Source organism: Mus caroli, unplaced genomic scaffold, assembly GCF_978045245.1.
Source record: "Mus caroli unplaced genomic scaffold, Mus_caroli_1 scaffold_5, whole genome shotgun sequence".
Classification (NCBI taxonomy): Eukaryota; Metazoa; Chordata; class Mammalia; order Rodentia; family Muridae; genus Mus; species Mus caroli.
In genome coordinates, this window is record NW_028227260.1 from 70,226,454 (window position 1) to 70,243,283 (window position 16,830).

Below are 16,830 nucleotides of genomic sequence, written 5' to 3' on the forward strand. Positions count from 1 at the left end.
TGGTTTGTTGAGAATAACCCTTGTTGCCCTGATATAATTCTTCATTTTAAATATATGTTGTGTGCAATCCATTCTTAACTACATGTTGAGTTTGCATTACAAACTATATGGCCACTTAAGCATTTGAAAACTGAAAATAATTCACTGACACAGGTGCATGGTGGTGAGGGTACCCAGTGAGAAAGGTAAATTTGATCAAATCATTCAGGGCTTTGAAGGTAGATTAAGTTGTTTGGAGAGACTAGGAAAGCCATGCATGATTTACAGCAAGGGAAATGACATCAATAGAACGATCTTTTAAAGTAATGTTCTAGCAAAATTTTGAAGAGTTGGATAGGAGCAAATCGGAGCTGGGGAAATGAGAGAAGCCTGCTTGAAATGATTAATGGGAGAAAAAAGTATATTTGTAGTTTATTGGAAATGTTATAAGCATTAAGAAAGCAAGCTGATGATAACATCCTCTAGCTAACTCATTGCTAAAGGAGTAAAAGAAGTAGAAATAGTTGAAGAAGAAACATGTGAGGAATAGAATGGACACAATTCAATGTTAGTTAAATGAGAGGTTTCAGGAGAGAGCAAACTGTCAGGGGTTTCTAGCTTCTGGATGCATAGATGTCTCTACTCCCAAGGACTGTTGTAGGAAGAGTAGGCTTAGAATGAGCCAATCATGGATATGGGAAGCAGTTGGTGAGGGTTAACATCTCTGGGTGCAGTAGATAGGTAAAGATGGTGTATAGGCAGGTAAAGATGGTGTATAGGGAAAGGGCAGAGATAGACCTGGGGTCTGTCCACAAAGAATAAGCAAGAGGCTGGGAATGTGCATGCTTTATAGAGACAAGCCTTATGTTCAATCTCAAGCACTGGAGGGAAAAAGCAAACAGTAAGCAGTTTCTGTTTTGGGGAGGTGAAATATTCTGCTCCTTAACTTTCTCCTGTCTTGTAGGGGCCCTGGGGATATCCTGGGCGAAATACTACTGTCGGTATGAGAAAGAGACCAGGATGCTCACCATGATACCAATGGAACAGAAGCCAGGTGCTAAGCAGGTCAGTTTTGTTTCTGCTAGTTTTTGAGCTCATCTGTGTGATGGTATGTCAGAAAAGAATATATATTGACACAGTGTCAAATAATTAACTCTATCACTGTCATGTAAAACTGAAACTTGGTTTGCTTTTAGAGAAAAGGCTGGCCTAGAACTCATTGTGTAGCACAGACCTTGAACCTATACCAAGTCTCCTGCCTCAGACTCCTGAGTGCTGGAATTGAGAGGTGCGTTATATCATATATCAGCTCCTACCATCATAATGGAGTCTTTACCTTTCCAGACTATTTAGTATAACAATTGCCTATACTCATTCAGAGAACATATCTAAAACATGAATGATTCTTTTAAGTAATGAGTTCTTAAAAATGAGAATTAATTTCTACTATGCCTTTATTAAAAGCACATCTCTATATGTGTGCATATATCCTAAAATTAGCATCACCTACACATCCTGTAAACTATCTATAAATAGTGCCTATCTCTTCCTCCCCTCCTCAGGCCTTCTCCTACTTATCAAAATGCCAAGGTAAGTGTACCACTTAGAGGATAGTTTACTCCCTGAAAGAACCTTCTCCTTTTCATGCACAGCTGTCACTATAGGTAAAAGGTGATCATCACATCGTTCATTCTCTGAAAGTATCCCCTTCCCTTGCTTGCCTACATGCTGTCACTGTGACCCTTTAAAATATTTACATATTGTTGGAAGCTTTAAGTACATGCACGAAGGCCCAATTAAGGTAGACAGGAATTTGGAGACAACTGCCAATTTCTATTAACAGTATTTTCTGTAGATGACCAATGTGGTATAGCTTGTACATAGAAAACTAGAGGAGACAGTTTTGGTTACAGACTGGTTTTGCATTGGTCTTAAAGCACAGAGCCTACTATTGTACCTCAAATGTATGTTTAAGCTGGAGTATACACTTAGGTAATGTCAACAGGCTTCATCAAATCCATCTTGGGCTATGGTATAGAATTTGTCCTTCATCAGCCTGAATCTCTCCTGTCTCTGAGTATCAAGTGCTTATGTACAACACTAGCTGTAGTCTTTTATTTTAGTTCATGTTAGGGCATGGTGGTTGTTGAGATGGGGCTTCCAGGAGCCCAGGCTGGCTTTACACTCATTATAATGTAAAGCATGAACTTGAACTTTTTATCCCTCTGCCTTACTTCCTGAGTTCTGAAATTACCAGCATATGTCTCCACGACTGGTTTATGTGGTACTGGGGATGAATCTAGGGGGTTGAGATAACTTATAACTGGGCTAATTCCTAAGCCCCCATTGTTTTTAGTTCTACACAAATTATTATCTGGAGCTTGGGCACTAGCTCTGCTCTCATAGAACTATCTTTTAGAGTTGTTTGTTCTATTCTTGTTAAAAAAAGAACATTTTGTCCAGGACAAAATCGGCAGAAAAGACTTTTATATCCCCTTAGCATATGAGAGTAATTTAGTTTTTCTTTCCTCCTTGTTTCAATGAGTGGATGCTTTCAAAATTGCAATTGTATGAGCCTAACAGTGAGCCTAAGCAGGGTTTTGTTTTATGAGATGGAGTCTCTCTCTATGAAGCTCTGGCTGTCTTCATAGACACTCACTATGTAGACCCAGGCTGGCCTTGGGCTCACAGAGATTCACTCGCCTCTCCATTTTGAGTTTTGGGATTAAAGCCAAGTGTGCCTGGCCCTGAGCCTAGGCAATTTTAATGTGGAATCCCTTAAGGGCTGGAAAGAACTCGGTTTTCCATTTAGAAAGTAGTGACAGTGTTATATCACGTGGCAGTGGGTGGAGGTAAGAAAGTACCTAGCTGGCTCATGCCAAGACATCCCCCTGAGAAATCATGCCATTCAATAGACCTGATATAAAGGGAGTTATCTGGGGGAAAGAAAGGGAGTGTGGGCCTGCAGAAGGGCTAGGGGCCTTTCTTTCCCATAAGAAAGATGGGAGCAGAGCCATGAGGACTGAGAAGGGGGACAGAGGACAAAAAGAAGGACAGAGATAGGGAGAGAGAGGCTGGCTGGGAACACTTGAGAATAGAGAAAGAAGTGTGTAAGTGTATGTGTATGTGTGTGTGTGTGTGTGAGAGAGAGAGAGAGAGAGAGAGAGAGAGAGAGAGAGAGAGAGAGAGAGAGAGAGAGAGAACGCACAAGAGTGAGCTAGGGTAGGGAGCATTCATCTTATATGCTGCCAATCACCTGTATTTGGCAGCAGTGCTGGTGATGACGATCTATTGCTAGGTCGCTGGTCACCTGTAAGCCAACAGATGGAAGAGAAGAAGTTGTTACTGGATTCACTCAATTTGTATTTGAAAATATTTTCTTCTTGTTAGTCTTCTGATACCATTCCTAGTAATACTTTATGTTTCTGAAAGGAAAATATCAATAAATGATGCTATGATGATAGAAGCCGCAGCAGTAGGCAAGAACCACCTTTTCCTAAATGCCAGCTGTCTTCAATGACATTTTCTACCACATACCTTATTTCCTCTTTCAGCAGCACTATGGAGCATAGTCATCAGCCTGATTTGGAGATGGATGAATTTGCCCTCTTTCTTACTGTGACACTTACCAGTGTCCCCTAGTAGCTGTAAAGTCTAGTTTCCTCCAAAGCAACATTTACTTTATCAGAATTTTACCCTTCCATGCTAGACATTAATGGAAAAGGGTTAATGGAAGTCTGTAGTGGAAGAATAGCAGAAATGATTGGTCCATGAATGGCCAAACTCAAACTCACTGCAAGAGGAGCATCTGGTAGTTAGCTAAAGAATATCATGATCTGAGATTATTTATATATTGAGTTTGATTTATTTACTTATTTATTTTACATTTTATAATTTTAGACAGAATCTTACCATGTAATCCAGACTAGCTTTGAATTTGTTATCTTTCTTCCTCAGGTTGGAGTTGGGGATTACAGGTGTGCATATTTGATCATGTCTGAAATGGGTATATATCGATCTTAGCTCTGCGATCTGTTTACTTTTCAACAGAGTAATTGGTACTCAACAATGATGCATATTGTTTGGATGGAATAGTGACATAAGTAGAGACCTGGAGCATATGCAGTGTTTCTGAGTTTGAGACAGTAGGCCAATAGTGCTTTTGTTATTTAATAAATTGTGAAGTTAAGGCTCAGAGAGAGCAATTGCCTTGCCAGGGAGGGTCACTAATTCATTAAAAATATCTTGTACAGTATGTGGTTCGTTGTGTTAACTAAACCATATATCCCTTTGGTACCACATCGTTCCCGTTGAGATAACAGTGGAAAGCAAATAATGAAGAATCAGGTGGTTTGTCTGTGGCCACCAAGGGGTTTGACAGATTTGTGTTCCTACAGGAATATTATGAGCCACACTACCCGACATGTATCAAATGTCAAAATGTTGCTTTGATTAATAAACAAATCTGCTTGTTACCATGCTTTTGTCCGTCCTCTGGAGAGACCATTTTTATGACTTTTGTCATCTTGAAGCACTGCCACATCCAGGAGGGCTTCAACACTCACCTTTTCTTGAACATTCTATTGATGGTCTCCGACTGCTAATTATCTAGTTGCGGCTTCCTACTTAGCAACCTCATGAAAATTTTATTATGTGTACTTAATGCCATTTGGGCACTCCATTTCTCTTGCACTGCCCTGGTGATGTGTATTGAGCCTCTATTGTATCTGCTGTACTTGGGAAAGGCACTGGCCTGCCCTGATCATTTACATTTTCACCTGGTCTTGGATACTGATACTTGGGACAAGATGAAGCCATCGACCATGTAATTCCAAGATTTGAAGGTAAAGGTTCTTAGTGAGTCAGCTCATTGCTCCTTCTGTCTTGGTTGACACCATTCAAAAAATGACCCTGAGGACACTATGGGTGAATGAAGAAACTTCTGGATTTTCAATAAATGCTTCTTTCTTATCAGGGACCTGTGGACTTAACTTTGAAGTACTGTGTGAGAAGGAAGACAGAGTCAATTGACAAGAGATTCTGTTTTGATATAGAAACTAATGAAAGGTAAGTTGGCATGCTGTGAACTGACAGAGTCACCATGTACTACCCATGAAGCTAGGTGGCTCTTTTATTTTCTTCCCATGTCTCTTGTTGCTGAAAAGGAGCAAGTTATATATAAGCCATTGCTGCTCTTGACTCTCAGTCTGTCCTTCACAAGGGTCCCTGTTAGACCAGGTCAGAGCAGTTTGGTTTGGTTTGGTTTGGTTTTCTGTATATCTCTCAGCCATATTTACCATATTGGCTCTGGCCAGAAAACAACATCTCCTAGAATTTAATTTAATATGTACAACTTTGTTTTTTTTTTTTTTCCTAAGTGCTGAAAAACTGAAAGAATAAACATGCTCATTCTTTTTAAGACAGCTAAGTGTGACTCAGGAAGTAGAGTGACACAATTTGGAAGAGAGGGTCAAGGGGAGAGGTAGTACTGGGAAGTTGTCCCTTATTGTAAAATGATGCAAGCCATTCCTACTTTGAAGATATGTATGTGAACTAGAATAATTTATTGACTCCCAAATATTTGAGCCATTGTTTGCAAATTTGGGGCATAGTTATAGTGTTTCTTTCCAATGCCTTCTATTCTTCTCTCCCCCCCCCACCTCCAGCTAGAAATAATTTAATGAAGGATAATTATACCTTTGTCCGTTTTTTAAACAGTTGAAAAATAGTTGGTTTTTTTTTAACAAAATCTATTCTGATTATTTTTCCTACTCCTCCCAAACCCTTCCCACCTCTTCACTCTCCCAAAGCCACACCTTTTCTTGCTCTCTATCATTAGAAAACCTGCAACCTAGAAAATGTAAGGTAAAATAAAAACAAACAAACCTGAATAGGACAAAACAAACAAATGAACAACAACAACAACAAAAACCAAATAGACAAAGAAAGAGCACAAGGAGCACACAATAGACTCAGAACACAGACATTAGCAAACAGAAATCCTATAAAAATACAAAACTGGATACTATAATATATAAACAAAAGGCACCTCTATCCTTTGAAATGGAAGTATTTGACATTATTCTGGGGATACGCATGCTTGCTGGTTAAGAATTTCCCCTCCAAATCAGTGAATATGCATGCTACCTGGTTTTATTGCCATCCATTATTTCTATATATCAGACACTGAGTAATAGAGAAGAATTTAGCAAAATGATTACATTTCTAGAAAGGACCTTAATCAAGAAGTTATAATATTAGGGAAAAAAATCATTAGGGACTGAGATCAACGAGATCAGATACACTAAGAGATTAGAACATTTTCTCTATTATTTGCCTTATTTAAAAATTGGGATATATTTAGACCCTCATCATTTTGGGTTTGTGGGTCTCTATGATTTCTTTCTTAAAAAAATAGATGATTCCCATCCAAAGGACTGTGATAGTAAACGATATTATTAGTAGCCATGTGACTGGCACTCATTTTCCTAATAACATCAGGCCCTGGAGGATGAGAAAAAGAACTGTGGGCTTTGACTTCATGTGTGAACCTGTAGCACCTCTGGTTCTGCAGCACTATGGTGCTTTAAAAGTGATGAAATTTTCCATTTCAGATTCCATGTTGATTACTTTTTGTAGCTTAAATTTTCCAGCTACCTGTAAATAGAATCCTCAACTTAAAGCAATTACAAATAGTTTGGCTCTGGGTGAGACACTGGGTGACTTTATTTTATATATTTCTTGCACAGTGTGCTGCTATGCTTGGCTCTTTGTAGGTGGTCCGTTTGGTGTTAATTTTTAGATATGTTCTTTTCTCTTCCAGAATTCCGAGGAACATTTAGAGTAGAACCCAGGAACTAAGGTTACAATTCACCTGGGAATACTTAACATCTTATTTGCATGTTAAAAACCACCCCATTACTCAATCTCTTCACCCTTTTAAACGGGCGAATACCAAGATTCTAATACATGAGCTGTCTCTGCTGCAAGACCAAGCCCTGAGCTGTGGACCCCCACAGTCAAAGGCAGTGACTGCATTATTGATCAGAGTAGTTAATGGCATCATGCACAGATGCTAACACTCCCTTCACATGGGACCTTGTCAGGTTGTGGCAGCTACTTCCTTCACTTGTCCGTCTGATCTTCGAGTCAGGTTTCCCAGCAGGAATTGTACACATTGACTCATATTCTCTGGAGTGCCTAGCAGAGGTCTTGTCCTCCTCTCGTTCTAGTTCAGGAAGGTAGAATAGCATTAAAATAATTATGTTCGTACCAATATGTGAAATCATATGTTTGTATCACACAAGAGTGCTGTTGTTTTCCAAGTGACTCCTGACTGTCAGGTCCTGTTCTCTGCCTGTTACATGAACTTTAGTCTTTACCACATAGAGTAGAGTTTGCTATTGCCTGAAGTTCACAAAAAAGAGAAGGAGGCAAAAGAGAAGTTAACCAATTTGAATAACACAGCTATTAAACTGGATCTAGGGCCCAAGGCCAGGTGTTTGAATTTCTAAGGAAGGCTGACTTCTTAACTAGTGCACTCTACTGAATATATGGCATCCATTGCCTATGGGGTCCAGATGGGCAAGCAGAACTTCATGAGAGCAAACAATTCATCTAAGGTTATAATGAATCCTATGTGAAGGACTCTGAACCAGCCCTTAGGTTTTTTCCCCAGTCTCTAGTCGTTAATAGTCTTTAAATTTGACCATCTGTAGCACTAAAGAATCTCCAAATGCTTCCCTAGGAGTCAGACATTTACTCCTCTAGCTTCTGAGATCAGAAGTGAGCTGGCAGTGAGGCATCTGGGTTTGCGGAGTGACTCCCCTCATCAAACTGCCCAACTGTTTTGTATTTGCTTGCTCTCCCTCCTTTTGGCTTTGTGATTTGGCTGATAGCTGTCTTTACAGAGGGCACTAGGCTTGCCAGTCCTGCAAGGCATATTCCAAAGGATGAGGTTCTTAGAGAGGAAGGTAAATGGGAAACAGTTTTGAAAGCCAAGGGCTGACTTTCGGTTAATTTTATCTTTAAGAGCATTTAGCTTACCAGGCAAGGGGTATGGCAGGAATTCCCTGATGTAAGCACTGGGAAATCATTCCCAGAGTGTGTGTTCCAGTACACTTAGAGATAAGGAAGTGACAGTGCAGAGACAAAGGGATTAACCCAGCATCTTTGTTCTTGTTATTGCTCTTCCATCCCGCAACTCGATCTGAGGTTGCATGGTGTAGAGAGGTGCGAGGCAAACTTCTCAGAGTGATATGGCTGGCTGGAGACTGTGCCAAGGCTTCATGGCTGTAGGAATCTGCTCAATACCAAGTGTCCTGTTTGGATCTGAAGGTCTAGATATATTAGAATAGGCATATCAATCTTTAGTGTCTCTGGATAAAAACAGTGTCTTCATTCAAGTTTGTTGCTTTAATGCCTGAGAACAGGTTATTCATAAGCAACAGAAAATTATTTCTTAGGGTTCGTAGGTTGGGACTCCAAGATCAGTGTGCTAGCAGGTTTGAAGTCTGAGAATCTTTGTTTCCAAGATAGTGTTTTGCCTCTTCCTTCATCCTCCAGGAAGAACATACTCCTTGTTCTCACATGGAAGAAGGGAGAGGAGGGAATGGATTCTCCACCTCAAACCTTTTTCTAAAGGTGCCGTGTCACTTCCCGAAGACTCAACGTATTATTCTCACACTGGCAATTACATTTCAATATAAAAACATCTTAGAGGGTGTGTGAGGGTGCTTGTTTATATTTTCAGACTATAGTAGATGCTGAAAAGTAAATACAATCAAACAAAGTTTGGAGCAATGGCCATAGACAAGAGGCCATATAGTATAGTGGTTAAGAATCTTATTTTAGAAGTATATTATATGCATGTATGAAAATGTTCCAATATAAATAATCATTTTGTACAATGAATATCCATTAATTGAAACTATATGTTGAAAAAACAAAACCAAACCAATGAAAGAAGTACGAGATAACATTCTCTCAGGTGAATGGTCTTACTTCAGCTTGTTATTTTTCCACCCCAGACCTGGAACCATCACTCTGCAGGCGCCTTCTGAAGCCAATAGAAGGCTATGGATGGAAGCCATGGATGGCAAAGAACCTGTAAGTTATCTCAGACACTGGAGGGGTTGAGATGGGTGAGGAAGGAACCTCAGCAGCATAGGTCAGTATCGGAGTGCCATCTAGTGGTAGCAATGGGGAAATGGTCATAGGTTCTTCAGCAGATTTCTGAATCTTAGTGCTAGAAAGAATTGCCACTTTCTCAACTCTTGTTTAACCCAACCCGAGTTCCAGACATGAGGGACTTCTGTAGGAATTTTATAGGATATCCTCCAGAGACAGTGCTAAAGCTACCTTCTGGCAATATTAGGCTCTGTAGCTATTCCTACAAGGTTTTAAGAATGGAAACTAATCCTTTTTCATAGTATAAAATCGATTTGTCCATAGAGAAGGGTGGGAAAAATCAGTGTCATAGATGTAAGTAAGCCTCCATTTAGCTTTCTTTCAAAATGATTTTTCTAACTTTCTTGCCCCCTTCAAACTCAGCTTGCTCTCTTTCATGGGAGAGGAGATAAGAGCTGCTGTCCTTCACGGTTTAGACAGATAGAGAGGGGAAAAAGTCCTTTAGAAGAGCCAGAATTAGTCCAACATTTAAAACAAAGCAGAAATCATTGGAAAGCATTGTCTTTTCAACAGCGTTTGGTGGCATGCAACAGAACATGAGTTTTGTGGTGTTGGAGCTACAAACACCTGGTCTTGGTTTTGCTGTTACGTGGTAGTGCCTTAAGCCCAATAGTTTGCTGTCTGTCACTCAGTTTTCTTCTTCTCATGGAAATGGTTTCTTTCTTTCTTTCTTTTTTTTTTTTAAATGATTTCTGTTCTACATACCTTTCAGGATTACTTTGAACAACCAGTTGAAAACCACCCTACACATGCCACAGTGCTGTATTAGTTTGGGGGTCCTCTTCTCTGGTTTGACAGACTACTACAGTCTTTGCATACAGTGTAACCTCCTGGCTCTCTAGCCTGTGGGGAAACATAAATATTTTTTTCTCTGTGTCCTCTGTTCTCTGTGGAGTAAAGAGGCATCATCAGTGCTTGTGCAGTGTATGGCTTAGTGGGTAAAGGTGCTTGCCATCAAGCTTGGGACCTCACGAGTCCAATGACCTGGCACCTACATGGTGGAAGGAGGGAATTGACTCCCACACGTTATCCTTTGACCGTCACATGGGTTGTGACATGCATGCCCCTCCCCTAACACAAATCAAAATGTAAGTGAAAGAAATGAAGAGTGTAGAAGCCATCTCTGAGATACAGAGTGAGGTGCACTTCCTGGCAAGTTGAAGCTTGGCGCTTGGCATACCCGTGGTGTTTCTCTCAGAGGATGCTAGGAGCAAGGCATTTCTATGTCCATCCCTCTCCTCTACTTGGGCACCCTTTAACTTCTTGAATATCAGAAGTTATTAGAAGCTGATTGTGGAGAATGATGCTAAAGTTTGGATCCTCTGAACATGCTGCCTCCCCAGCTTGGCTGTGGCTGACTCCGCAGAGTCCTTGTTTATAAAAGTCACAGCAAATACTGCTCAATGAAGTGATTATGAGGACCTCACCTATGCAGCACTTTTTCTTTTGAAGAGGGAATAGTGGGCTTGCTTCTTCCAGCCTCACCTAGCATTACTGTTTTATTCAACACAAACCCACTGATCATATGAGCAATGTGCTTCAAGTGTATCAATTAACCATTTTACTCTTACTGTGTACAATTTTGTGCTTTGTTGGCTCTTCTTTTTCCAATGTCTTAAGTTGCCACAATAAGTTATTCAAAATTTATCTGAGTTTTAATGTAGGTAATCAGAGCTATAAACTTCCACTTTAGGACTGTCCAAGAGTGTTTTGATGTATTGCAGTTTAATTGCAGTTTAATTTTTAAATATTTTTTATTAGATACTTTATTTACATTTCAAATGTTATCACCTTTCCTGGTTTCCCCTCTGAAAACTCCCGTGCCTCACCCATACCCCTGCTCCCCAACCCACCTACTCCCATTTCTGGTCCTGGCATTCCCCTACACTGTGGCATGCAGCCTTCTCAGGACCAAGGACCTCCCCTCCCATTGATGCCAGACAAGGCCATCCTCTGCTACATATGCAGCTGGAGCCATGAGTCCCACCATGTGTACTCTTTGATTGTTGGCTTAGTCTACAGTTTAATTTTTATTAAATTTTAGGAAACTTTTGATTTTCTTTTTATTTCTTCATTGATGGATTCATCATTAAATAGTTGTTTAATGTCCACGAACTTGCGTACTTTCTGTTATTTCTCTTGCTGTTGATTCCTAACTTTATGTCATTGTTTCTGAGTGTACATTTCTTTGTATCTTAGTATGTGATCCATTTCAAAGTGAATTCCATGGGTTAAGTATGTATGTATAGCCGGATAGAGTTTATATGGAGTGTCTGTAAATTTTTGTTGAGCCTAATTATCTATGATGCCATTTAGTTTCAATGTTTCTCTGCCACTTTTTGTTTTGTTTTGTTTTTTGGGTCCAATTGATCTGCATAATGGTGAGAGTAAGGTATTGAAATTTTTCACTATTACTGTGTTTGGGTTAATCTGTGATTTTTTTTTCCTAATGGTATTTGTTTTATGAAATAGGATCTGCCATTGTTCTGTATGTAAAGTGTGTATGTTTAGAATAGTATCAATTAACCATTTTACTATTAATGCCCATTACCTGGGTGTCCTTAAGAAGACCACTTCCTTTTTATAAATGTATTCTTGCTTCACCACAAAAATCCTGCCCTAACCTTAACTAAATAATATGTAAGGTGAGCCATCTGTAGCTTTAGCTGTGTGAACTATGTGACTATCCAGTACAACTTTCCGGGATTATGTTTTCTAGGGATCTGGGTCAAGAGAACTTGGTTTCACCTCCTGTTTTTTGCTGTTACAGGTCTAGCATCTCTAATGCTTTTGATAGCCTATCTAGGGAATGAAATGGAATCCTATTTGTTCTACTTAACTGTAGTGAGTCACAATAACCTAGTCTTTTTCGGTTTCTCTTTTGTAGATCTACCACACTCCTATAACAAAACAGGAAGAAAGTAAGTAATTCCAATTTTTACTCTACAGACATCATACACTCAAAGCTGTCCCATTGATAGTATTGATGACATACACCATTCAAGCAAAGCTGTATAAAATGAAACCTAGCCCTGATTTGGAATTACATATTGATTGAATTAGGGAAGTTGGTGTGAATGCTACTGTCAGTCCAGAGAAATACATTGTCTCCTTCTTGTTCTAGACAGATGATCAAAATTCTGTGGATTTCCACAGTAGCATTTCCTATTTGACATTGCTCATGTTTAGGGTAGACGTGATACAAAGGGCTAAGCAGAAGCACTTTGTATTATAACAGTCTAAACCTACCCTGAGCATGGCATCATTCAGTGTGAGGGTGAGTGGAGATGTATACCTGCTCTCCTGGTTCTCTCACTGAAGTTCCTTACTGTGCCTCTTGAATCTTGGGTAGAAATGTATTGTGCAATGAACTAACTCTACTTTCCTTTACTCCAAACAGTGGAGCTGAATGAAGTGGGGTTCAAGTTTGTTAGGAAGTGCATCAATTTTATTGAGACCAAAGGTAAGATAGAAACTATCACCTTGAAAGTATTGAATTTGCACTCCCTACACCTCTGCCTTTACCCTAAGGAATTTCCTCTAAATTAAGAATGACATTATCTGATGCTCAGCATCCATCTTCAGGATGATAACTTTTTATAAAGCCTATTGGGGTTAAGTCTCAGGAGAACGGAGCCTAAAAGTGAGGCAGACTTAAGTCTTCTGCAATAGCTAATTTTATTCAGAGACCCCAAATAATTTATATTCTAAGGGTTAAGAAGAGTAACATGAGGAAAGTGTACAATCATAAGAACAAACCACAGGTGGAAAATCACATATTTCCATAGAGGCATATAAACGAATAGCAGTACCCAGTTGTGATGAATGATCTGAAGCAAACTCACTCCTATCCACTACAGCTGGAAGAAGCACAAAGACACCTTCCAAGAGCAATTCCATCTTTTTGAAGAAACAGAGGTCACAGGACTCTTATCTTGATTTCTAGGAGTTTTCTCACAAGCACTCAGAATTTCCCCTTGCACAAGTCCATTCTTGGACTGTGTTCTGATAGCTTGTACACTGGACATGATTTTTAAGATTTCAGCCAGTTCTAAACTGGCTTCCATCATAATGTTCCTCATCCAACCCGAGATGCATTGTTTGTGCAACCCTAGATGCATTGTTCACTTTTAGAGAGTGAAGCCTTGCAAGGATTTAGAATGCATTCCAAATTAGCACCTACTGTTCCTCAAGCAGTTTAGTGATGGTCCCACCCCAAACAACCAAGATTCATCTTCTACCACATATCATTTTGTTTATTTGTTTGTTTGTTTTCCGAGACAGGGTTTCTCTGTTTAGCCCTGGCTGTCCTAAAACTCACTCTGTAGACCAGGCTGGCTTCGAACTCAGAAATCCACCTGCCTCTGCCTCCCGAATGCTGGAATTAAAGGCATGTGCCACCACTTCCCGGCACCACATATCGTTTTAATGTCAATTTAAAACTTGATGGGTTTAAATCTAGACTCCCGGACATTGAGAATTAGCACACATCTCCCCTGACTGTTAAATGACTTTGTTTCCTTCTGAGGATCTTTAGAATAATGCAAGTGGCTGTGATGTGTCAATCATTGTTTCCTTTGAAGCATTGCATCAGCCTTTCTTAGTGTGAAAGTGGCCTTTTGCTCCACATTTGCTGTACTCTGACCCTGTCCTTTATATCATGGCCCGAGAACAACCGGAAGATTGATATCACCCCCATATATTTCAACCGCTAGCTCCCTTTCAACCTGGCAGACTGTCTCCCAGCTACCTGTTGCGACTCATTGAAGCATATGCTTATTTACTATAGAGTGGGTTCACTTCCCTTCAGATTAACAGGGTGGGGATAGGTACAAGTGGAATCATGACAGATTTTTGGATGTATGACGAGGACTGTAGGGTTGTTCCTCTGTAACAGGCGAGGGCTGAGAACTAGAAGAGAGAAGGGAGCCTTTCTGTGTCTGTGAACTAATACTAGTGTACAAGGGCTTCCTTTTTCTGCTTTGGTGACCTTGAATGCTGGAGCTATGCTAGCATTGATGACCTGATTTTCCTTTCCTAGGGATCAAGACAGAAGGGCTGTACCGTACCGTGGGCAGCAACATCCAGGTTCAGAAGCTGCTCTATGCCTTTTTTGGTAACAAATTTACATTTTTTTTAAAATTAAGATTAGTTTATATAGAAACAAATGAGACTGAAACAGAAAGAATGCATTTCTCCTGAAGGTTGAAGAACATTTTAAATTTGAGTTGGGGTCTTGTTCTGTTGCTCAGGCTAGTCCCAAATGCTTATGCTCAAGCAATCACCCTGTCTCAACCCCCCAGGTAGCACCATACCTGGCCTGTAGAATAGTAAGAACTATTTTCAGAGGTGAACCAGACAAATATTTTACACAGCTTGAGTCAGAGACCATCTTGCATTGAATAAATGTCTGTCAGCTCTCATCCTCTGATCCCATTCACTCTCCAGGCCCAAGAGAGCCAGTTCTTCTACTGCCTCTCTGCTCAGAATTCTCTGGCCATGATGATTGTGTGCATGCACACTTCTACCAAGTCCAAGAAGCACTCTTCAGTCTGCCTTCCTTGCTTTCCTGCTTGCACACATTCTCCTTCTGGGAACTGTCTCCTTATTTGACTCCCGTGATACAATACTCTCCTCATTTCTTTTAGCTTGGCATTATTCTTTTATCAGTGACTCTTCCTGGATTATTTCCCCCCTTCCTACCTTATAATGGTATTTCCCAGAGTTCAATCTTGGGCACTCTATTACTTTTTCCTTTACTGGGTGATATTTATACTGGATATGGGTTATAGTTTCCTTTCAAACAGTGCTGTGTATGTGTGTGTCTTGTAATCCTTTTTGGATGCTGTTATGACTTATGTAGTGTCTTATTTTCATGGAGTCAAAGACCATTTCGGTAGGGTTTGTTGTTGCTGGATTTGTTTGTAATTGTTTTTTGTAGGTTATCTATTCAAATTTCTTTGGAAGTTTGTTAGGTAGGCATAAAGTAATCTCTACTGGCTTGTTTAGACCTGCTAATAAGTTTTAATGTCTCTTGTATCTTCATTCTTGCTGACTAGAACACAAATTTGGGGCTGGTGAGATGGCTCAGTAGGTAAAGCACTTACCATGCAAGCATGAAGACCCAAATCTGGTTTCCCAGAACTCATAGAAGCCAGATAAGGTAGGGGGCATCTATAATACCAGTGTACCTGAGGCAAATGGATAGTGGAGAGAGGTGAATTCCTAAAAGCTGTGGACCAGCTAACCCGATGTAAAACACAGTGAAGAAGAGACTATCTCAAAAAGTTTAGTTTGTGACGAACAGCACCTGAGAGGGTGGGGTACCCCAACCTCCACACAGGAGCCATGACACTTAAAGTCCTACACTCAGGCATGCACAAACATGTACACAAAACCAAAGGTACACATTATGTACATACATATTATGCGACAGTGTGATGTCCACTTGCTCTGTGAACTCCTGGCGTTTTTCAGCATTATGCTCCATTATTTGACTTTCTTTTCTCCTTTTGCCTGGCCCATGGAGTGTTATCCTCGCATACTATTTATATATGGCTTTGTATTTAGCAGCTGACTCAGGAGGATCCTTAGATTTTTGGCCACTGCTTTGTCTACATAGATCCTTCTTCTTTGTCACTGGGCTGGGTACATTTTTTCTTCTTGTGGTATTGGGGATGGACCTCAGTGTGTTATTCATTCTTGAAGAATCTTCCACTAAAGCCCATCCTTAGGCCGTGCCTTGGAAATTCTGTTTGTTTGTTGGTCTCTTCAGTTGAACAAGACTGTAGCTTGGGTTCTAACTCAATTTGTTATCCAGAAAGTGTTTTCAGCTAAGCAAGCTGTGGTGATAAGGCTTTCCTTTCTGTGTCGATCTCTGTGTCTGTTTTGTCAGACATAGGTCTGCACAATTAAGTCTTGTGCCAGTTGCCCCACTATATCTGGGAGTGAAAAATCCCTCTGTGTGTTTGGTACTCGCACTTATGTGCTGAATTCTTAGAATTTCCATTCCGGACATCTATGCATATACTGCCAATTAAACCTGCACTTCTGAGCCTTACTTTGGTCCTGGTACACATGAGAGTGTGTGCAGACTATCATCATTGTGTCTGTATAGCACACTGGAGACAACCAAGGCAGTAAGCTGTAAAGCTCAAGGAATCAATACTAGACACTCCGCATAAGCTCTTTGTATAGATGGCCCATAGGTATGCACATTTTCCATGACTAACACGAAACTCATGGTTTATTTTTCTTCACTGCAAGCCTTCTCATCTTCCTTTGTGAGTGATAGTGAGGTATTTGAGAAGGTAATTTTGACAAAGTGTCAGAACAAATTGTGTGGAAAGCCAAAGCCTAGACAGAGTGCATAGTTTTCATGTTTCCTTTAAAAATGACAAAGGGGAATGGAGGATACAGTGAAATTGAGGTTGCTGATCAGGTGACCTTGACATGGACTTTTCCCTGGTTATCCTGGAAGGATCAGTGCAATCCATAGATGCTTTAATGTGGGGGAAGGAGTTCAGACAAAGGAGTACCAGAAAGAGAAGAGAGCACCTGGGGATTCAGCCCAATGCTTCTGGAAGAAAAAGAGCTGAAAAGGTAACTGCAAAAACCAAGGAATAACATTTCCTCTCTAGAAGAAATGTAGCACTGCTACAA

The 16,830-nt window shown here is 40.2% G+C and overlaps 1 protein-coding gene across 1 annotated transcript in view; it reads left to right on the forward strand.

Moving 5' to 3' along the window:
- Ophn1 (oligophrenin 1) overlaps positions 1-16,830 on the forward strand; it is a 351,191-nt gene that overhangs the window by 193,674 nt on the left and 140,687 nt on the right. The window contains exons 10-15 of the mRNA XM_021152888.3: positions 944-1,044; positions 4,955-5,046; positions 9,009-9,087; positions 12,056-12,089; positions 12,569-12,631; positions 14,210-14,284. Of these exons, the coding sequence (XP_021008547.1) occupies positions 944-1,044; positions 4,955-5,046; positions 9,009-9,087; positions 12,056-12,089; positions 12,569-12,631; positions 14,210-14,284 (444 nt within the window). The remainder of the gene's footprint in view (positions 1-943; positions 1,045-4,954; positions 5,047-9,008; positions 9,088-12,055; positions 12,090-12,568; positions 12,632-14,209; positions 14,285-16,830) is intronic.